At 56.9% G+C, this 21,659-nt stretch overlaps 3 protein-coding genes across 4 annotated transcripts; 2 read left to right on the top strand and 1 right to left on the bottom strand.

Moving 5' to 3' along the window:
• Window positions 1–1,133: 1,133 nt before the first annotated feature.
• On the top strand, window positions 1,134–5,770 carry CACTIN (cactin, spliceosome C complex subunit; the record flags this gene model as incomplete). Its single annotated transcript, XM_080935189.1, has 9 exons — window positions 1,134–1,315; window positions 2,299–2,872; window positions 2,962–3,107; window positions 3,504–3,666; window positions 3,772–3,886; window positions 4,111–4,303; window positions 4,695–4,814; window positions 4,904–5,178; window positions 5,268–5,770. The coding sequence occupies 9 exons, from the start codon at window positions 1,134–1,136 to the stop codon at window positions 5,756–5,758; spliced, it is 2,259 nt and encodes a 752-aa protein (XP_080791315.1). The 3' UTR covers window positions 5,759–5,770.
• A 5,308-nt stretch (window positions 5,771–11,078) lies between these two features.
• TBXA2R (thromboxane A2 receptor) lies at window positions 11,079–12,944 on the top strand (the record flags this gene model as incomplete). Its single annotated transcript, XM_080935190.1, has 2 exons — window positions 11,079–11,916; window positions 12,696–12,944. Exons 1-2 carry the CDS (start codon window positions 11,140–11,142, stop codon window positions 12,942–12,944), a joined length of 1,026 nt encoding a protein of 341 aa, XP_080791316.1. The 5' UTR covers window positions 11,079–11,139.
• Window positions 12,945–13,549: 605 nt separating this feature from the next.
• On the bottom strand, window positions 13,550–20,066 carry GIPC3 (GIPC PDZ domain containing family member 3). Of its 2 annotated transcripts, none has more exons than XM_080935978.1 (6): window positions 19,856–20,066; window positions 18,643–18,828; window positions 18,350–18,530; window positions 17,266–17,372; window positions 16,210–16,304; window positions 13,550–16,067 (listed from the first exon to the last, which is right to left on the bottom strand). In XM_080935978.1, the coding sequence occupies exons 1-6, from the start codon at window positions 20,033–20,035 to the stop codon at window positions 13,643–13,645; spliced, it is 3,174 nt and encodes a 1,057-aa protein (XP_080792104.1). In that variant the 5' UTR covers window positions 20,036–20,066; the 3' UTR covers window positions 13,550–13,642. The 2 variants fall into 2 exon arrangements, with proteins under 2 accessions (XP_080792104.1, XP_080792105.1); XM_080935979.1 differs by having other exon boundaries at window positions 15,794–16,067; window positions 16,223–16,304.
• Window positions 20,067–21,659: the final 1,593 nt, after the last annotated feature.

Raw genomic sequence — 21,659 nt, 5'->3', positions numbered from 1 at the left:
GTGAACACAACATGTCTTGTCTCTCCCAACTCTAAGCCCTCCCTGGACCCCCACATGACGAATCTCAACTCGTAGATGACTTCCTTTCTCCAAGCCTAAGTTTACTTATCCATCGATTATCCACAAGTAGAGCGCAGTGTACGCAAGAACTCAGACACAGGAGTCAGCCAGAGACTATTCCTGTCCTGAGTTTTATTAGCGCGGAACGGGTTACCAGGCTACCCTACACTCACGTCTCCGGGGAGCGTTTTATCTCCGAGTTTCAGGTTTTAGAAATACACACGGCCCTGCACGTCCAAGTTCCGAAAACTCTGGGCACGCCCCTTTGACGCCCCCTTCCGGGCCCAACAAGACCCCAAGCGTAGTTTATGGGTTCATTGGCCCCGCCCTCACGTCCAAAGTGACGATCTCACCTCCAAGGCCCGGCTCAACGCGGCTCCACTTCCTTCCACTGCTCAGTCCGAAACACTCCACTACACATCCCGCCTGTACCCATTCACAGTTCGTGGTCACAAATGTCAATCTAGCCTCAGCCCGGATTCCGCCCTCTCAGGTCCCGCTATGCACTCCACTAACTCCCGGTCTACGCCTGTCAATCTAGCCACTAGACCCCGCCCACCCCGGCTCCTTCCCAAGCCCCGCTCCGCTCAGGTCCCCGGCCCGGTCTCCGAATTCACAACCGCCAATCTCCATATACCCCGCCCAACGCAGCTCCACTTTTTCCTGTAAGCTTTCTGCTAGGTCCTGCCTCCCTTGGCTTCGCTCCTTGTAAGTCCCGATTTCCTTGACCCCGCCCATTAGGCGCCTGTTCCGCCCTGTAACAACCGCCTCCCAGTTCCGCTTTCCTAAGCACTCGGCTCGCAGGCCCCCAGGGTGCGAGGACCCGCCTAAGTTAGTCTCCTTCAGTGCCTGAACGAAACATCTATCCGCTGGTTCTAATGGCGTCCGGTTAGGAATCCGCCATCAGTGTCAAGCTTGAGAACTCCGGAGAAATCTCGGGTTATGTCGTCCTGAAGTCTGGAGTAGAGGGAATAAGTCACTCCCTAGGATCAGGCGTACTTTGGGCAGACCCTGGCGCGCCACGGCAAAAGAAAGTCCCCGGCGCCAAGCTTCCTGGTTGCTCACGCCCGCGCATGCGCGGCGCGGACCGCCAAATGGGTCGGGACTCTCGCTCGCGCTCACGGTCTGCCGGTCGCAGGGGTCGGAAGCATCGGAGTCGCAGCCGCAGCCGGAGCCGGAGCCATGGGCGGAGCAACCGAAGGCGACGGGAACACGAGCGGCGCCGCGAACACAAGCGGCGCAGTCGAGGGCGCGGGTGAGCGTCCTGGGGGCTGCTCCGGCCTGGGCGCTGAGGGGCGGGCAGGACGGGGTGTTAGATAAGTGTGAGTCGGAATGGCTGCGCCAGGGCGTGAGCACAGCACTGAGTTCCCATACTCGCCACTCATCCATTCATAGACACGCTCTTGTCCCAGGCTGGCAGAAACTCGATGTGTAGCTCAGGCTGGCCTCCTGAGTCCGCCTCTGGAGTGCTCGGGATTACAGGCGTCCGCCAAAGCCCATTGCCTCGTAGTTAAGGTTTTTTGCATTTCCTCATAGTTAATTCTGCTCAGTTGAAGTTTCTTCTCAAATGGCTGTACTTGTAACAAGTTGACCAAAGCCTAATCAGGACGTCGTTCGTACAACGCTGGAGATAGAAGCTCGAACAGCCACATCTATCTTTTTCTGTGGATACTGGGGATTCGAGCTCATGCCCTCAAATATACTACCTGGTGATGCTTTTTCCTCTTTCATGTTTCCTGGGCTGTCAGACACTCCATCTATTGGGCCTCTTGTCTGTCACTTTTTATCCCTTCCACCTGTCATTTCAGCAGGACTTGATAGCAGGGTATACACCTGTAACCCCAGCACTTAGACAAGAGCCAGCCTGGCTGTAGAGGGAGTTTCCACCTGACATAGCATCGTAGAGATCGTATTTAAAATAAAACAAGCACTCAAAAAGCAGAGACGGGATCTCTGAGTTCCGGGAAGGCCAGGGCCACACAGAGAAGCCCTGTCTTAAAAAACCACATAAAAAAGGACTACCCCCTCACTTTCAACCTTCAGTTCCCTTGCCATATTGTCTGTTATGGCCTTGGGCCTTGTGTAGCTCTACTATGAAGGGCAGCCTAGTTTGTGTGAGGAATGTACAGGTTGGTGAGGCTGCAAAGCCAAGTGCTCTGGGTGTTGGTGTGGTTTCAGCACCTTGGATGGTGCCCCGGCAGCAGCCAGCACTGAGTCTTGGTCTGTCCCCCCCCACAGGTCAGATTCGGAAGGAGACCATCAGCAGAAGTCTGGGAGGCGAAGCCGGAGCCTGCGGCCACCCCGACAGCACTCACAGGACCAGTCCTCCCACTCTGACTCAGGTGAGGAGAGGGCACAGGGCTCCCGGGCCCGGAAGCGTCACAGGCGCTCGTGGTCCCCAGGGTCATCAGCATCTAACTCCGACTCCCCAAGACGCTCCCGGAGTCCCGGGGCAACTGCCCTGGCCATGAGCCAGCAGCAGCAGCAGAGCCTGCAGGAACGGCTGCGACTTCGGGAGGAGCGCAAGCAGCAAGAAGAGCTGCTCAAAGCCTTCGAGACGCCTGAGGAGAAGCGTGCGCGGAGACTGGCCAAGAAGGAAGCTAAGGAGCGCAAGAAGCGTGAGAAGATGGGCTGGGGCGAGGAGTACATGGGCTACACCAACACCGACAACCCCTTTGGGGATAACAACCTGCTGGGAACCTTCATCTGGAACAAGGCCTTGGAGAAGAAAGGCATCAGCCACCTGGAAGAAAAGGAGCTTAAGGAACGCAACAAGAGGATCCAGGAGGAGAACCGGCTGGAGCTGCAGAAGGTAGGCCAGCCCCGGGCCGGCTGTGCAGGGAGCTGGAGGCTGGATATCCTGGGCAACCTCTCACCTTGGGGCTCCTATGTTGCCGCCAGGTGAAGCAACTGCGGCTGGAGCGGGAGCGGGAGAAGGCCATGCGGGAGCAGGAGCTGGAGCTGCTGCAGCGGGAGAAGGAGGCAGAGCACTTCAAGACCTGGGAGGAGCAGGAGGACAGCTTCCACCTGCGGCAGGCCAAGCTTCGGTATGCTGCTCCCTGGCCTTCTGTCGGAACCATAGTCTCCCTTTCCCCTGACTCTGCCAGGCATGGCATGTGAACTCAGGAGGCAGGTCCCTGGGCAGTCAGTCCCATTCAGACCGTGATGGGGATATAGGATCCATTGTCCGGAGTGCCCGTGGCCTCACTGTAGGAACCTGAGCACAGACCTGGTCAGATGTGTTGAGGACCCTGGCACAGCCCTGTTGTCCCACCCTGGGGAGGGCCGAGCCCACAGGGCCATCTGACACTCCTATCTGTCTGAACCTGTTTGGCTGGTTGGGGCCGAGGGTCAGCACTTCCCAGGTCCCATGGGAAGGTCCTGAAGTCAGCTTTTCCAGCCAAACTCTGGCCCTGACCTTGGCTCCCCATTTCGTCCCAAAGCTCCAAGATCAGAATCCGCGATGGGCGGGCCAAGCCCATTGACCTGCTGGCCAAGTACATCAGTGCCGAGGACGACGATCTGGCCGTGGAGATGCACGAGCCCTACACCTTCCTCAATGGCCTCACGGTGGCAGACATGGAGGACCTGCTAGAGGACATCCAGGTGCCGCCCACGCTTCAGCCCGCCTGCAGCTGTGCCTGGCCCTGCCCTGCCCAGCCCTCCTCCCCATTCCCTCCTTCACTCACCCCTCACGGCCCTGCCCCACAGGTGTACATGGAACTGGAGCAGGGCAAGAACGTGGATTTCTGGCGGGACATGACAACCATCACAGAGGATGAGATCGCCAAGCTCCGCAAGCTGGAGGCCTCCGGCAAGGGCCCAGGTGAGCAGCATGAGGGTCTTCCCAGCTCCTCTAAGGCCTCTGCAACGCACAGCAGTGGCTGAATGTTGGACAGCCAGATGTGTCTCCTAGGGAACCTCAGGACATGGCCGCAGCCCTGGGACAGCTGTCCCTCTACCAGGCAGGCCAACTGGAGAAGGGTGGCAGGCCTCATCCTCGTTCCTGAGCCCTCGGCAGCCAGGAACCGTTCTCGGCATGTCCTGCAGGTGAGCGTCGTGAGGGCGTCAACGCCTCGGTCAGCTCCGATGTACAGTCAGTGTTCAAGGGAAAGACGTACAACCAGCTGCAAGTCATCTTCCAGGGCATCGAGGGCAAGATCCGAGCTGGCGGCCCCAACCTGGACATGGGCTACTGGGAGAGCCTGCTGCAGCAGTTGCGTGCACACATGGCCAGGGCCAGGTGAGGCTGTCACAGGGCCTTGGCACCTGGCCAGTGGGTGGCCAGGGCCAGTGCTGCTCTACTGATTGTCACCTCAACACCAGATGACCTGTCCTGCTGCCTCTCCCAGTCCCCTCTCCCTCCCTACCTTCCACATTGCTCTTTCCTCCCTTGGTCCCCTTTCTGTCTCTGTTTGCTCCCTCTGTCCCCTCCCAATCTGGCAAGAGAACTGTATATAGATTCCACACATGTTTGGCAGTGCGGTATAAACATGGCAGCCGCTGGCTGCTGGCTTGCCTTGGTTCCTCTGGATGTCCCCCATCTGAGAGGGCCAAGCACCGTGGCCAGTTGTGGCCACACTGTGAATGTGCTCTACCAAGGGACTGGGAAGGTGACACCCTCCTTTCCCCAGGCTCCGTGAGCGCCACCAGGATGTTCTCAGACAGAAGCTGTTCAAACTGAAGCAGGAGCAGGGTGTGGAGAGCGAGCCACTCTTCCCCATCCTCAAGTCAGAGCCCACAGCCCCCCACAGGTGAGCACAGGTGACCCGGCAGGCGGGTGAGGAACTGGTGCAGGCCTGGCAGGGGTGGGCCTCACCACGCCCCTCACCACCCTGTGCAGCCCCGAACCTGAGGAGCAGCCTCCCAGCCCCGGGACTTCAGTGGATCCCGTGGACCCCGTGGAACCCGAGGAGGCCACAGCAGCGGGGGAGGCAGAGGGCGAGGCGGTGCTGATGGAGGAGGACCTGATCCAGCAGAGCCTGGCAGACTACGACGCCGGCCGCTACAGCCCGCGGCTGCTCACAATGCACGAGCTGCCTCTGGACGCGCATGTGCTGGAGCCGCACGAGGACCTGCAGCGCCTGCAGCTGTCTCGGCAGCAGCTTCAGGCCACAGGTGGGGCTGGCCTAGCCGGGGACCTGGTCGTAGGGTGGGGAGGGGCAAGGAGGGGTGTGGACAGTCCCCACTGACCCCTCTTTCCTCAGGTGATGCGAGCGAGAGCGCCGAAGACATCTTCTTCCGGCGTGCGAGGGAGGGCATGGGGCAGGACGAGGCGCAGTTCAGCGTGGAGATGCCACTGGGTGGCCGTGCCTACCTGTGGGCCGACAAGTACCGGCCTCGCAAGCCGCGCTTCTTCAACCGCGTGCATACGGGCTTCGAGTGGAACAAGTACAACCAGACGCATTATGACTTCGACAACCCTCCACCCAAAATTGTGCAGGGCTACAAATTCAACATCTTCTACCCGGACCTCATCCGGAAGCGCGCCACCCCCGAGTACTTCCTGGAGGCCTGTGCAGACAACCGGGACTTTGCCATCCTGCGCTTCCACGCAGGCCCGCCCTATGAGGACATCGCCTTCAAGATCGTCAGTCGCGAGTGGGAGTACTCACACCGCCATGGCTTCCGCTGCCAGTTCGCCAATGGAATCTTCCAGCTCTGGTTCCACTTCAAGCGCTACCGATACCGCCGGTGACGCCTGTGGGCTTGCCCACCCCTGCCAGGCTGAGAGGACCAGGAGGCCTCCTTCGGCTTTGGGGATCCGTGGACCAGCTCTGGGCTTCCGTCACCAGCATGGTGCCAGCCACAGCCCCTCTGGCAGATCCCTGCCTGTCTGGAAAGAATTTTGAACTGTTTAGAAAGACTGTTTAAGGTGGCAGAAATGTCTTGTTTTTACGGACTTGTTCAACCATGGAGCCCCATGTGGTTTTGATATATTTAATAGAAAGCTTATTTTAAAATGGCTTCAGATCTGAGTCACAGGACAGATCCCACACCCAAGTGGCTCAGGGAGGGTCAGGATTTAGGTCTTCTCTGCCCACCTGGTCCCAAGACCACTACCATCTGGGAGACACGTGGCTATCACCACTGGGGTAGGTCCCCCAGTGAAGGCCAAGGAGTCCAGATCTGCCACCAAGTGTTAACCATTGGCAAGGCCACCCTGTTACCCCTAACTCGGTGGCCTCTGAGTGTCCTGAGAATGCAGCAAGACACACACCTGTCCGGAATCTGATGACACCAGGGAATCTTGGAGGCCTCTTCCAAGGACACTCACTCATCCCCAAAGGTGCCACAAGGGCAGAGCCCGGACATTTAAGCTTAGGACATACTTGAATGTCATGCTTGCACATAGTCTCAGTTTCTCTACCTGGGCTACAAGGGGTCCATTCCCTCCCCTACTACACTACAAGGTCTCCAGCCTGCAAAAAGACAGGAGGTAGGGGTACCCCAAGGTGCCCAGAGTTGGAAGAGCAGGCCAGGATGCAAACCCTGTGCTCCGACCTCTCCCTGTGCACACATGGGCTCTAATGTCGTGTAGACTGCCTCCAGCTCCCAGCCCAGCCTTTTCCTTCCTTTGGCTGTGTCCATGGCTAAGAATAGGCCCACAGGATCAGCGGAAGCCACAGCCACAGGGGGTACGTCCTGAGCCTCAGCTCCCACACCACCCCAGCATCCTTGAGCCCAACTCCTCCCATCCTTGATGGTGTGGTTGGGAGCCAAAGCCAGGAAATTGTAGCCCCAGGTGGTGTGGGCTCTGCGTTATATATTTACATTTCACCTGTCACTGTACAGCAAAGTTGAATGTCCTTTGTCCAGACCAGACATGTCCTTATCTCAGGCCAAGGGACAGAGGAAGAATGTACAACACCCCCTCTGCTCTCCCACCTCACCCTCACCACTAAACATTTCTGCAGAACATCTATTCATCCCACAAACCCCAGTCTTTATACCCTCTTTCCCCCACATTAATTCCTAGGGGCAATCTATGCTTTCGTTTTATTATAAGTGCACTGTCATTTATTCGTCAGACACCAGAAGAGGACATCAGATCTCATTACAGAGATCTCATTACAGACGGATGTGAGCTACCATGTAGTTGCTGGGATTTGAACTCGGGACCTCTGGAAGAGCAGACAGAGCTCTTAACCACTAAGCCATCTCTCCATTCCCCCTCTATGTCCATTTCAATCCCTACCTTATGGAATGGATAGTCTAGGCCAGGCCCAGCTAGGAAACCAGAGAGGAACTACAAAAGTCCTCACCAGGGAAGAGGCAAGCCAGGGAGCTGTGCTGGGATGGTGGGAAGGGCCCTGTGAGTGAGACAGGAAAAGTGGGGGTTGTGCAGCAGCCAAGGGGCTTCCTGCTGCTGACAGGCATCTAGCTGACTGGACAGACTGGAATTGGGAAGTTGGGGTCATAGCCAGGCCAGGCATCCCATTCCCCACCAGGACCTGTCAGGGCCAAAGAGACCCAGGGTCACCTCCCTCAAGCCACAAAGCACAAAACACCTACTACCTGGCCCAGGCATCCCGGGCAACTGTCAGGGCTTCCAGCAGTGGGTGTGCAGCAGAGGGCTCCCTAAGATTGCTCCATCTCTAGAGAACAGCCTGGTCTACAGCCTCCCCCATTGTGCCCCTCCCCCACTGCAGCCCTCTCCAGCTCTTGGCCCCTGCAGTTGGGCTGGAGCTGCCCTTACCATCCCACCATGACAAGGGCTAGTTGCTGCTGTGCCAGGACCAGCCCCATCTGGCCTCAGCTCTTCCCACATGGGGCCTGAGCCTCTGGGTCCCTGACCTGTCAACAGTGACATCTTCTCTGCCATTCTTGTGCCCTGCCTGATTCCCACCCTAGCAAGGCGGAGAGGCAAGGCCAGCGCAGGGGGTGGGGCTGGCGAGAGACCGGCAGAAAGACAGATGGAGACAGGGCGGGACGGGAAACAGCCTCCCTACAGCCCTGGGCGCCTGAGGGTCCCCAGTGCTCCGCTAGACCCACAGCCCTGGGCCTTTTTACCTTTTACGGGGTGCCTTCCCTCAGCCAGTGACTTGGCTTCCCCAGGGGACTCCTCTCTCTGCCTGGCCTGGAACACCCCAGAGGACACTGGGTACCGACAGCGCAGGTGAGTCCCTTGCCTCTAATGTGACTTTATAAGAGGTAAGCCTTTTTATAATACCTGGGGAGCCCAGATGTACTAACCACTCTGTGTGGCCTGTCCCCTGGGGGTGGTGATAGCGGCAGGTACCCAAGTTTCCTGAGGGGCTGCTGGGGTGTGACCTTTAGTGGTCTACGTGGGCAAATGCAGTGTGCCTAGTGGCACATGGGTACACTGGTTTCCTGTGTCTGGGTGAGGCCAGTCCAAGATTCTCTGGCAGCAATAAAGTTGGGGACAGGATGGATTGGAGCTGGGGGCTACGGAGTGTGGCTTGGCGATTGTACTCACATAGGTTCAGCTCAGAGTACATGTCCTATCCAGAGGGGCATCCATCCAACACCAGCAAACAGGTCTAGGTGGCCCCTCTCAGCCCACCGCCGCTAGATAGCACCTGCACCCGGAGCAACAGCTCACAGGAAGCAGACAGTGGGAGGAGCAGTGTGTGGTGAACCTGAGGGTCCGTGGGGCACACACAATGGGTGTTTGGGGTGTTGGCAGAACAGCCTACTAGGCACAGCTGAGGCCAAGGCTCAGTTCAGGAGCTGATAAGCAGAAAGTGACCAGGGGAGGCAATTTCGTTACACAGGGGAAACAGGCTGTGTCGGGTGGCCATGGGTGACGGAAGTGTGGAGAGCCCAGGCTGCTTTGAGGCCTGGTGGGGAGGCTTGTTGAAGATGGGTGAGCTGAGAGGAGGAGGGGCCTAGACTCAGAGCCCAGCCACACACCACATTCCACCAAGGCTGGAACTCAGCCACCCAGCCTGGGCCCCAAGGAATGGGGACCAGCATCCCAGGAAACATATATACAAAAATGAGCCCCATCCCAGACAGAACACGGCTGTCTACCACCCCCAGTAGTAGGCACACAGCTCAAGAACGCAGGACCACCCTGCATCCCAGTGATTCAAGATGGGAGGGTTCCAGAATCCTTCGGCTCCCTGGTGTCCAAAGCTGGGGTGTGGTAGCCTGCGTCTGTCACCCCAGCGGGGCAGATGGATCTCAGTGAGTTCCAGGCCAGCCTGGTCTACACAGTCTGAGTCTGCATGAGGACAGACAGAATTCCTGAGCCTTAAAATTCCCAGGCCCAAAGCTCCCTGCCCCATGGCTATGAAACCTAATAGGGCACAGAGATGCCAAGTAAGTCTCCCGAGACCACACAGCATGGGCTGCTGGCTAGGTCGGAAGCCACCAAGCCTGCCTCGGATCTCACGTAGGTAACTTGAGCCTGAAGTTATCACTTGAACCCAGGGGAGAAAGGGAGGGCTGGAAACTGCCATCCATCCTTAATGCTGGGCTCCAGCTTCCCTGGGACAAATTGCTGGGTGGTGAGCTTGCTCTTTCCCTGGGCACAGCAGGTGAGAGGAACCTGGTGACCTTGGTGAGGCCGAGCCAAGGACTGGACAGAGGAGGGGGCCGGCCACCAATGAAGCCCACCTTGGGAAAGAACATCAGTCCTGGAGACCTAGCACAGAAACTCAAAAGATGTGCATAGCACCTCAGAGTCAGGGGGTTGCCATCCACCTTGCCCTCGTCCCTGAGCCTCAGTTTCTCCCCTGGATCCTCCTCAGGATGGTGCAGGCCCAGCCAGGCAGCAGCCTGGAGTAAGGCCTCCTAAGGGGAACATGAAAGCAGTGCCTACCGGGCTGTTTATTCCTGCATGAAGCATTCTGAGTTGCATAAACTAAACATTTACTGTGTCCCAGGTATAGGTGCAAGAAATAGCTGTTCTCAGCATTAGCTGCCTTTACCAGAGAGGAACTGAGGCTTTCTGTGGGGATGTGAGGACAAGAACAGAGGACACATCCCAAACCCCGAGTGACCACCTGTTAAAACCCTGGGGCTCGGTGGAAGGAACTGGGAAGGGAGAAAGAAAGCCACGGAGGGCTGGCAATGTGGTTCAGTGGGTAAAAGTGATTGCAGCCAAGCCTGGTAATCTGAGTTCAAGACCCATGTGGTAAAAGGTGAGACCTAATCCCCACCAGGTTGAGCTCTTCCCCCACATGCACTGGACTGTCCACGTGCCCTTCTACACTCCCATACATAAATGAATGATGTAAATCTAAAAGACAAAAAAAAAAAAAAAAAAAAAACATGGTTCACACCGAGAATCTGAGGCAGGGAGAATCAGCTTGAATCGTCACCAGCCTGGGCTGCACAGGGACACTGGGTGACAGACTTTACGCTACTGCCAGTCTCTGGTCTCTGACCTTGGTTTGGTTTTGTTTCTTTTTTAAATCTCCCTGTGTACCTTAAACTTGCAGCAATCCTCCTGCTTCAGCCTTCCTGGTGCTGTGAAGGATTTTGCTATTGAATAGTCTCACTTTTAGACAATCCCATATCCAACCTCGGTTCTGGGATGTTTGTCCTTCTGTCCCTGCCCCACACCGATCTTTGCTGGAGCCCTCCCCGGGGACAAGTTGCCATTGGGCTGTTTTTTCATTCCCAAAATGGAGCAGAACTTCTGGGTCCGTTTCTTATTATAAAAGTGACGTCAGGGGAGCGGAGGAATGGCCCACACCATGGGAGTGTCAGGGCAGGTACCAAGGCCAGAATGGGTGCGCTCACAGGTTAGATGGGTGACAGCCATGCCATGAGTACAAGGACTGGAACCTGGGGTGCAGGGTGTCGGGACACATCTCTTGTCATTCTGGCTCCTCAGGAGGCTGAGTCAGGACAACTTGGAGCTTCAGGCCAGCCAGGGCCACTTCATGGGGTCAGAAGCAGCCAGCATCAACAGTCAACGGCTGCCTCAACTAATGGTTTTTTGTTCCTGGGGCGCTGAAGTCTGTAGTTCTCCACAAGGTGCTCAAGCCCCGCTAACCAGCCCACCTTGTCTTCCAGGTGTGCCGGAGCCAGTGCCAGCCCAAGGTCCCGGCCACCTGCATCTGATGGGGTGCTGACCCCCTCGCCACGTCAGGCTCAGGAGTCATGTGGCCCAATGGCACCTCACTGGGGGCCTGCTTCCGCCCGCTGAACATCACGCTGCAGGAGAGGCACGCCATCGCTTCACCGTGGTTCGCAGCATCCTTCTGCGTGCTGGGCCTAGGGTCCAACCTGCTGGCGTTGAGTGTGCTGGCTGGGGCGCGGCCCGGGGCCGGACCCCGCTCCTCCTTCCTTGCTCTGCTGTGCGGCCTCGTCCTCACTGACTTCCTGGGACTACTGGTCACCGGCGCTGTCGTGGTGTCACAGCACGCCACCTTGTTGGACTGGCGAACCATTGACCCCGGCTGCCGCCTGTGCTACTTCATGGGTGTGGTCATGGTGTTCTTCGGGCTGTGTCCCCTGCTCCTGGGGGCCACCATGGCCGCCGAGCGCTTCATGGGCATCACGCGGCCTTTCTCACGACCCGCGTCCACGTCGCGCCGCGCCTGGGCCACCGTGGGGCTGGTGTGGGTGGCGGCCGGGGCGCTTGGGCTGCTGCCACTGCTGGGGCTTGGCCGCTACAGTGTGCAGTACCCCGGCTCCTGGTGCTTCCTGACTCTCGGGGCGCAGCACAGCGATGTGGCCTTCGGGCTCATGTTCGCGCTCCTGGGCAGTGCGTCCGTGGGGTTGTCTTTCCTGCTCAACACCGTGAGCGTGGCCACGCTCTGCCGCGTCTACCACGCACGCGAGGCCACGCAGCGCCCGCGGGACTGCGAGGTGGAGATGATGGTTCAGCTTGTAGGCATCATGGTGGTGGCCACGGTGTGCTGGATGCCCTTGCTGGTGAGTCCCGATGTTGGAGACCTCCCCCAACACACGTAGCATGTTGACCCTCTTTAGTTGTGTCTCAGGAGTAAGGCAGTCCCAGGGTTCAGATCTTTGACGCTTTTAGGATCTGCAGGGTGTAACAGAAAAAACTTCCTGGGGTTGTGTGCTCTGGAGTAGGGCTTTGAAGGATGAATAGGAGTTCAACTGCTAGACAATGCTGGGGAAAGTGTTCTAGGTAGAATGGCTGGACAACTCGATGTTGCTGCATTCCTCTGGCACCACAGAGACTCCAGGCTTGTATAGATGGCCTCCTGGGAGGATGGAGCCCAGCTGGTAGGACTTTAATGTGGGCACAGGCTTTCGTTTTGTGTTTGCCTGTTTCTTCGCAAACATTTATTGTGTGCCAACTGTATCCAGGCTCCCCTAGCACAAAAGTGACTTTCCTCTAGGAGAGGTGTGTGATCCAGGCTCTAAGGTCTGCCCCAAGCCTAAAATAAAATGTAAACCAGGCATGGGGCACATGCAATTAATCCAAGCACTCAGGAGGCAGGAGGATTTCTATGAGTTCAAGGCCAGCCCGGTCTACACAGTGAGATCCTGTCTCATGAAAGATAAATTAATAAAAAGGAGAATGCTGGGTACTGACTTAGGGTAGATTCCTGCCTCAGCAAGTCCAAGTTTACTCTAAAGTAGGACATGAGCTAAAGCCTATAGTCTTTCCTGGGCCCAGTAGCGGCAGCTCAGCGGTTGCTGCACTGCTGCAAGGTCATACAGCGCAGCCTCCGCTCCCACAGGTCTTCATCGCGCAGACCTTGCTGCAGACGCCACCTGTCATGAGCCCCTCCGGGCAGCTGTCGCAGGCCACGGAGCGCCAGCTGCTCATCTACCTGCGTGTGGCCACGTGGAACCAGATCTTGGACCCCTGGGTCTACATCCTTTTTCGCCGGTCGGTGTTGCGGCGCCTGCATCCTCAGGTCAGCTCACAGCTCCAAGCCGTGTCCTTGCGCCCGCCCCCAGCCCAGGCCATAATCAGTGGACCCTGAAGGACAGTGCCACTCAAACCTGGGGTCCTTGATGACAGCATCAACCTGTACCGTTTCCCAGGAGCCTGAATGCTTGGTAGACTAAGGATGGAGCTATGACATGGGACTGACTCCTGCAAACTACAAAGATGGCTCCTCGATGCTAGGGAGGTCCTCCCTGGCCCTCTCCCCAGACTATTCCTTGTCAGCTAGGAGGCTGAGGCAGAACCTGGGGTGCTGGTGGCATTATCCACCAATGTCAGAGTCTGAGACACGGGGCTTCACATTCCTCCAGGCTCCAGGAACACCAGCCTTGGGTGTTGGAAGCACACACAGTGGTCCCCATAGCCAGCTCTGAGGTCCCCAACCTCTTCAGTGTTTATTGAGCCCCCTTCCCCACAGCTGTTCAACACACATGCTCAATAAATGATTGAATGTCCAGGTTCTGGAGTGTCAGGTATACAGCAGGCGCTCAGCCAAGCATCCCTCAGTCCGTTTGCCTCCCTTCACCGCAGTTTCAAGAAAACAACAGAAAGGGGAGACTGGCGGCTGTGGAAGTGCAGGCTCCTTTATTCTCCACCAAGGTCTCCCAGGAGCCTCCCGCCCTTGTGTCTTCTGTGTCTGGATCCACTTACAGGGGGATTGGGGTTCAGCAGCCAGGCTCTAGAAACCCAAGCCTCAGTTTCTACCATCCAGCACTTGTGCTGGGATGAGTAGGGTCACAAGCTGGGGTGGAAGAGGGACCCAGACTTGGGGGAGGGGCTAGGAGTGATACATATGGTGGGGGGGCTGGGCTTCTGGCATCCCAGCTGGGGCTTAGGAAAAAGGGCTGGCTTCTGGGGGATGTCTGGGACTGGTGACCCACGGCCCAGGAAGGAAGGTGGGGGACCTGACCTGGGACTGTCTGTGGCCTGGGTTCCATCTTGAGGCCAAGGCCCAGCAACCTTGCTTGGGGCAGGGGTGGGGGCTCTGGGGATAGGTGGGCTTGGAAACTGAGGTCTGGCCAGGGTATCAGGCTCCTTTATAGGCTCAAGGCCAGGGGTCTGTGGGCGATGACTGTCCCTGGAGCTGAGGGGGCGGGCTCTGTGAAGGCTGGGGTTAGGGCCTGGCCGGGTTCTGGAACTGGAATTTTTCACAGCGCTGGGCTGGGCTCCAGAGCATGGTGGAACCTGAGAACTCAGTTGGGTTCTTGAGGCTGAGAGGACTCCAGAGCCAAGCCACTGTCCTGTGTCCATCTGGGGGACACAGCTGGCTCCAGATGTCACCGGGTGCTGGTTTCTGCCCCCAGAACTAGAGAGGGACCTGGAGCTGGGCTCCTTCTCTGTCAATGGCTGTAGCTGGGACCCTCGATGTCTGGCCCAACCCACACGGGCTCCGGAGCTAGGCCAGGCCTGGAAGTCGGTCTGGGTCCCAGAGTCGGACTGTTCCCCGGAGCCTGCATGCCATCTTCTGGGTGGGGTGGGATCAGCATCTGGAGACATCCTGGAGCTGGGCCTTGTTTCAGGAGTGCATGGCATTTGGGAGTGGGGCTCTGACAGCAGAGGTGTCCTGCTCCTGTCCCCTGGCTGGGCCTCAGAGTTGGACTCCTCACCAGGGCTAGCTTGGGGTGCAGGGCATTGGGAGGCACTGGCTGGCGGCTGGACTGGGGAGCAGGGCTGAGGTTTACGTTTGGACCGGGCAGCAGTATGGTCCCAGGTACCTGCAGTAGGCAGGGATGTGGAAGATGGCTGGCTACTCAAGCCTGCTTGGGTTCCAGCAGACAGTGTCTTGCTGGACTTTGCTTGGGGTCCCAAGCTAGCCGTTCCTCTTGAACCACTCCAAGTGTCAGGGAAGGGCCAGGCCGTGGTGGTGGCTGTCTCATACCTGGGCTGGCTCTCAGAACCTGGCTTTCGAGCCTGGCAACTGGGATGGTGCTCTGAGCCCAGCAGTTCCTTAACAGTTGTCTTAGTTCCAGAGTGTGGCTGTGGGGCGGGGCCTGGCTGCATTCTGGAAGGCTGAGGGTCAGCCATGACCTGGGCTGCAGCTTCAGGGTTGGTTCCAGTGTCTGGCTGGGCTCTAGAGGTTGGCTTCCTATCTGGGTAGGTCTGTGTTCTAGAACTGGACTTGGTCTCTGAGCAGAAATTGACCTGAGGACTGGCCTGGGTTCGAAGTCGGGTGTGGGCTTCAGAATTTCTCCGGGCTCCAGAATGGTGTGTGTCCTCAGAGCCTGACTGGGTTCCTGGGATGGGTTGGCAGTCAGATTCAGGATGAGTTTTAGAACAGGGTTCAGGTCTGGGGCTGATCTGGGTTCCAGAGCCAGCCGGAGCCTCAGGGCTGATCTGTGCTCTGGAGTCAGACTGTACCCCAGAACTAGGCTGGGATCTAAAAGCTGGCTGGACTTCAGAGACAACCAGGGTTACAGAACCAACCTGGGCTTTGAGCTGGGCCTGGGCCACAGAACTTGGTTGGGTTCTAGAGCTGCCTTGGGCTTCAATTTTGGTCTTAGAGCAGGAGTGGAGTTCAGGGCTGACAGGGGGTTCTAGCTGGGTGCTAGAATCAGGCTGGGCTTTGGGATGAGCCTGGGTCACAGAATTGAAATGGGTTCTAGAGCTGGGCCAGGCATCCATTTTGGTTCTAGAGCAGGACCTGGCCTTGGGGCTAACCTGGGTTTCAGAACCAGGATGAGATTCTGACTGGATGCTAGAACCAAGCTGGTCCTCAGGGTGAGCCTGAGTCAGAGAACTGGGTCGGGTTCTAGAGCTGGGCCAGACCTCGATGCTAGTTCTAGAGCTAGACTGGGCCTTGGGGCAAATCTGGGTTCCAGAACCTGGATCGGGTTCCAGCAGGGTCTCAGAGCTAAACTGGGTGCTAGAACCAGGCTGGGCCTCAGGGTGGGCCTGGGTCTCAGAACTGGGTCGGGTTCTGGTGGTGGACCGGGTCTCAGGGCTGTCCTGGGTTCTGGAGTGGCGTTGGGGCAGGGGGCTGGGCCCAGGACTGGAGACTCCCACACACGCTAGCCACAAGCGTCGTGGGCCTCGCCGATGGCTGCCCACACCTCCACCACGAACTCGTCTGGAAAGGCGAACTCGCCCAGAACGGCGTCCAGGCCGCGTGCAAAGGCCTGGGCTCCCGCCGAGCTCCGAGCAGTTTCTACCACTGCGGCTGCTGCGGACAGAGGGACAGGATGGACGAGCAGACGGGATGGACGGGCAGATGAAGGGACAGGAAGAACAGACAGACTGACTGTGCACTCAGATGCATGCTGCCGCCTACCACCTCCCTCTCGTGCCGGGGACCCCACGCTTACCCGTGCCGCTTACCCAGCTCGGGGTCTCGGATGCCCATGTAGCTCTCCAGCAGGTCGTCCACCCTGCGCGCAGCTGCCACTTCCACGTCGCTGGGCTGCGAACAGGTGAATGGACCAGTGGGTGAGTGACAGGCTGGAGGCCCCGCCCCAAGATTACTAGACCATTGGTGGTTGCCAGAGGTAGAGGCTGTGGACCCCCCGCCCCCCCCCCCCCGAGAATTGACAGTGTTGTGGTTGCTAGGGGTGATGCTTTCCGATTGATAGTGGGGAGGGGCTACGTGAGAGGGGGCAGGAGTGATGTCTAAAGGGATAGGAGACACTTCCTTCAGCGTGTGGCTGACGTCTGTGCCCTGACACAAACCATGTATCATTAAAAGGAGGTGAGAGAGGTGTGGGTGGGAGGGAGGGGTAAGGAGAGGAGGGGTGATGGATGTATTCAAACACACTTGAAAAATCTCACAAGGACGCTCATTATCTAGTACAGCGAATACACAGAATTCCAACTCTCAAGGTGCTCCACTCCGTGAGCCTCTCACCTCACAGCCAAGAGGACCTGGCTTCAAGCTCTAGAACGCTCATAAAGGTGCAAGGGAGAACTGCTCCCCAAGTGTCCTCTGACCTCCCTCTCCTGTCCACATATGCACACATAAAACACCAACGCAAAATCAATAAAACAATAAAGAAATGCCATTTAAAAAGTAAAGTTGGGAGAAAGAAAGACACAAATATTAACCTTTGACTTCTGTATGCATACACACAAATGCAAAGAAAAGCAAAACAATAATAATAAGGTAGAGGTCAGTCGGTCCCTTGCTTCTCTGCCAGGAACCCGGGGAAACCCTTGGGCGCCGTGATCTGGAGCTGCTCCCCTTGTCCTCTTCTGTCATACCCACTTCACAAGCCGGGAAACTGCAGCTCTGAGAACTGGGTCCTGTTCAGAGGCTCAGGCTGACCTTGAATTTGTGGCCATCCTCCTGCCTCACCCTCCTGAATGCTGGGCTGTGACAGGCACTGTGGGCTTAACAAAAGTGTGCGACCATCCATCCAGTCACTCACCACCTCCTCCACAGTGGCAGCGCCCCCGGAGCGCAGGCGCAGCGTCTCCCTCCCGCTGCTCACTTTAGCTTCCACTGGACGCTTGCTGCTCCTCTGGCCAATCATATCTAGAGGGGACAAACCAGTGACAGATGTGTTCTGTTTTGTGTGGACTGTTTTTCATGGTTTTTTTTTTTGTTGTTGTTGTTTTTTTTTTTGTTTTTGCAAACAGAGTCTTCCTCTGTAACCCAGGCTAACCCTGAACTCAGAATTGTCATGCCTTAATCTCCTGAGAGCTATTAAAGGACTATGGGGCTGGGGGTATGGTCGGGGGTGTAGCCCCACCTAACCCTCCAGGGAGGGGGCTTTGGGGGTGGTCAGAGTAGAGCCTCGTTTAGAATCTCCCAATGGCCCAGCGGTTAAGACCTCTGACTGCTCTTCCAGAGGTCCTGAGTTCAATTCCCAGCAACCACATGGTGGCTCACAACCATCTGGAATGGGATCTAATGCCCTCTGAAGAGAGCAACTGTGTACTTACATTAAATAAATAAATCTTTTAAAAATAAAGTTCAGTGAAGGAGCTGGGGGTGTGGTGAGGGGGTACAGCCCCGCTTAGAACCCCCCAGTGAGGAGCTGGGGTCCTGGTCAGGGGTGGAGTCCCTCTAGAGTCCCCTGTGAGGGGCTGGGGCGTGGTCAGGGGTGGAGTTCCCCCCAGTGAGGGGCTGGGGCGTGGTCAGGGTGGAGTCCCCCTAGAGTCCCTGGTGTATATTATTCTTTCCCTAAGAGTGATGTCTGGGCACGTGTGTGGCTGTCCTGAAGAGTGATTGAAATTGAGGAACAATGCTCAGCACCCTGAAGAGCTTGGGACATGACAGAGAAAGCACCCCAAAATGGTACTCACATTGTCAAGCTTAAGAAACCCTCCCTCCTTTCTCATCCCAGGAGCACTATTTAGAAGCAATTGCAAAGCAGGCCAGGATGAGTTCAATGTCATCCTTGGGTACATATTGAGTTTGAGGGCAGCTTAGACTATCAGAATATGAGTCAGAATATCATTCCGGATTCTCATTGCCCCGGGGCAAGCCTGGGGCCCAGCAGTCCTTACCGAAGGCTCTCCGGGGCTGCACCAGACGAAGGGTGAAGGGCTGAGACTTGGGCAGCTCCCGTAGCATTTTGGCCACCTCGTAGTGCCGGCAGCCCACAATAGAGTGGTCATTGATGGCTTCGATGCTGTCCCCCACACACACGGCCTCGATTCTGTTGATGATACTGCCTTCCTTGATTCTCTGTAGGAAATTACACTCTCAGGTCGTCTGCCCCGGCCACCCTCCCTGGGGTCCCCAGAGTCTTCTTAGATCTTGACAAGGCCATTGACAGTTCACACACAGCGACTGGCACCTTGATGAAGGCGTATCCAGCCCCATTGTCTGTGATGGTCAGTCCTAGAGCGTCCTCTGTTTTGGTGACCTCCACTTCTTTGGTCTCTCCACGCACGTGCGCAAAGATGAAGTCTTCCAGCCCAATCTGCCCCCCCAGCAACTTCTGCATATCCACTTTGTGACTGTTGAGGGTGCAGAAGAGGATCTGTTCGGATAAGAGGGGGACCTAGACTCAGCTATGGACAAATGTAGACTCTGACTGAGCATTCCTGGGTCAGGAATGTAAACCCAGAAATTGGAAAGCCTAGGCAAGGGAAAGGCTACAAGTTAGAAGCCAGCTTGGGTTACAGAATGAATTTTAGGCCAGGCCAGCCTGAGCTACAAAGTGAGATATCATCTTAATTAAGGGAAGAGACAATGGAATGAGAACAGAGAAGGCTGCTGTGTGTTGGGGGAGGGGGGCTGCTGTGTGTTGGGGGAGGGGGCTGCTGTGTGTTGGGGGAGGGGCTGCTGTGTGTTGGGGGAGGGGGCTGCTGTGTGTTGGGGGAGGGGGCTGCTGTGTGTTGGGGGAGGGGGGCCTTGTGGCCAGTCTGCCAGCCTGTTTGATTCCCAGGGGCTGTATGTAGAAAGAGTCCTAACCCTACAAACTGTTGCCCAACCTCGTGCTCTGGTGCCCCCACACATAATAAAGCCCACCCATACTAAACGGTGGCCCACACCTTTAACCCCAGCATTCTAGAGGCTGAGGTTCTGTGGATTTGAACCCAGATTGTTCTACAGAGTGAGCTCCAGACCAGCCAGGGAGGGCTACATGGTGAGACCCTGTCTCAGAAAGACAAAATTACAAGAAAGAAAAACAAACAGCTAAAAGGGAATAATAGAAATAATTGAATTAAAGAAATTAAAAGTAATTTTATTTTGTATATGGCCTCATGTAACTCAGGCTGACCCTCTAGTTTACTACATATCTGAGGATGACCAACCTTGAACTCCCAATTCTCCTGCCTCCACCTTCCCAGTATTGTAATAACAGGCCTTACATCACTACACCTGCTATGTCCTGCGTCGGGGATGAAACCCCTAGGTGACTGCACCCTACCCACAGCTGATTTCCACCCATCAGCTACTCTCGGGTCCTGGGCAGATACGGGAACCCCACCCCCAGGGTCTGGCCCCGTCTTTCTCCAGGAGTGCAGACAGGGTCCCGGGTGGTGTCCGTGGTCCGACCTCACCTCGGTAGGCGCGATGCCGAAGGCCTCGGCGATCTTGGCGTAGAGCTCGCGGACATTGGTGAAGCCCTCGATCCTGCCGGTCGGGCTGCCGTGCGCCAGCTGCGTGCGGAACACTAGGCGCGGGCGCGCGCGGGCGGGGGGCTCGGTGGCCCCGGGCTCGCGGGGTGCTGCACTGTCCATGGCGCGCGGGGTCCGCCGCGTCCTGCGCCTCCCGCCCGGGACCCGCGACAGCCGAGCCGGGCGTAAGCGGATCCGGGAATCCGAGCCGCCCGGAGGAAGGTGAAACCGCCCGCCAGGGCCAGTCACTCCCTCCCCGGGGACCGGCGGACAACAGGGGGAGGCCCCGGGCTGTGGGTGCCGGTGTCTTGGCCTCCCGGGGAGCCCCGCCTGTCCTCCCCTCGCCCCCGCCCCGCTCGCGCACAGCCCACCATCCAGATCAGAGGTCTTCCCGCAGCTCCCGTCCTGCCTGTGAACTCCATGTCTCTGTTTATTTGGCCTCACAAGCCTTCCTCCTCACCCTGCCCAGGGTCCGCTCTGCCCCAGGGCTCTTGAACAAGCCGGGCTCTCCTCTGGGGCTCAGTCCCCAGAGCTCCCAGTAAAGATCACCTGCTCTCCCACCTCCAAATCTCTCCCTTAGTAATTTTTGTTTGGCTTTTGAGACAGAATCTCATGTAGCCCAAGTTGGCGTGAAACTCACTATGTACCCAAGGTGGACCCTAATGTCCCCTTGATCCTCTGGCCTCACACTTCCCAGTGACGGAGTTAAATTTGTGTGCACTACCCTGTAAACATAACTGTTAGCCAGGCAGTGAGGAGGCAGAGGCAGGTGGATTTCTGAGTTCGAGGCCAGCCTGGTCTACAGAGTGAGTTCCAGGACAGCCAGGGCCACAGAGAGACCCTGAATCGACCCACCCCACTCTCCCCCAACGAAGAATTTTTATTAAGAAATGAAGACTACACCACTGTAAAATGCTCCTTTTTCAGGAGTCCCTAGATATGTGGTGGGTGAAGTGGGGTGCAAGGTTCAGTGGACACCTGCGGCTGTGTCTTCTAGATTCCCGTGACAGAATCGGTGGCTTAAAAGAATCAACGGGCTCTTTCTTTTCTGCCACTGCCATGCCACCCAGACTGAGGAAGACCCGGAAGCTCTGCGGCCATGAGAGCCACGGTCACTGCAGGTCACAACCACCCAGGAGCTGCGGGAACCCTGGAGGCATCACCACGGGACGACAGATACCGTCCAGAGCTTCTGCCCAACTGTCAACCTGGATAAATTATAGACTTCCCTAAGCAACCTGTGGTCCTGAAGGCCAAATTCTTCCACAGAAGAGCCGAAGAAAAGATTAAGGGTGTTGGAGGTGCCTATGTTCTGTTGGCTTAAAGCCACTTCAGAGATTAATTAAACACTAATATTAAAAACCAACCAACCAACCACCACAACAACAAAGAGAATCAAGGGGGGCTGGGAGGATGGGTAAGGGGTGAGGAGCACTGGCATCTATAAAGGGATCTGATGCCCTCTTCTGGTATGCAGTTGTACATGCAGAGAGAGAGAGAGAGAGAGAGAGAGAGAGAGAGAGAGAGAGAGAGAGAGAGAGAGAAACACACACACAGAGAAACACACTGAGACAGACAGACAGAGACAGACAGACACAGAGAGAAACACACACACACACACACAGATAGGGAGGGAGGGAGAGAGGGAAGGAGAAATCTAGGCATGGGACAACCCCATCCCACCTAGTACTGGGGACATGGAGGACCAAGGCTAGCCTTGGCTACATGAGACATTGTCACAAAACAA

Source organism: Micromys minutus (genome assembly GCF_963924665.1).
Source record: "Micromys minutus genome assembly, chromosome: 22".
Lineage (NCBI taxonomy): Eukaryota > Metazoa > Chordata > Mammalia > Rodentia > Muridae > Micromys > Micromys minutus.
Note: the sequence above shows the minus strand (reverse complement) of the source record. Positions and strands in the feature narration are given on the sequence as shown.

What these genes read in the sequence shown, in the direction of transcription:
- GIPC3 (XM_080935978.1), bottom strand. Translation starts at nt 20,035, where the DNA reads ATGGACAGTGCAGCACCCCGCGAGCCCGGGGCCACCGAGCCCCCCGCC. An exon ending in TCGGCATCGCGCCTACCGAG is followed by an intron (nt 18,829 to 19,855) that starts GTGAGGTCGGAC and finishes TTATCCGAACAG; the next exon opens with ATCCTCTTCTGCACCCTCAA. An exon ending in GCAGCCCCGGAGAGCCTTCG is followed by an intron (nt 17,373 to 18,349) that starts GTAAGGACTGCT and finishes TGTCCCCTCTAG; the next exon opens with ATATGATTGGCCAGAGGAGC.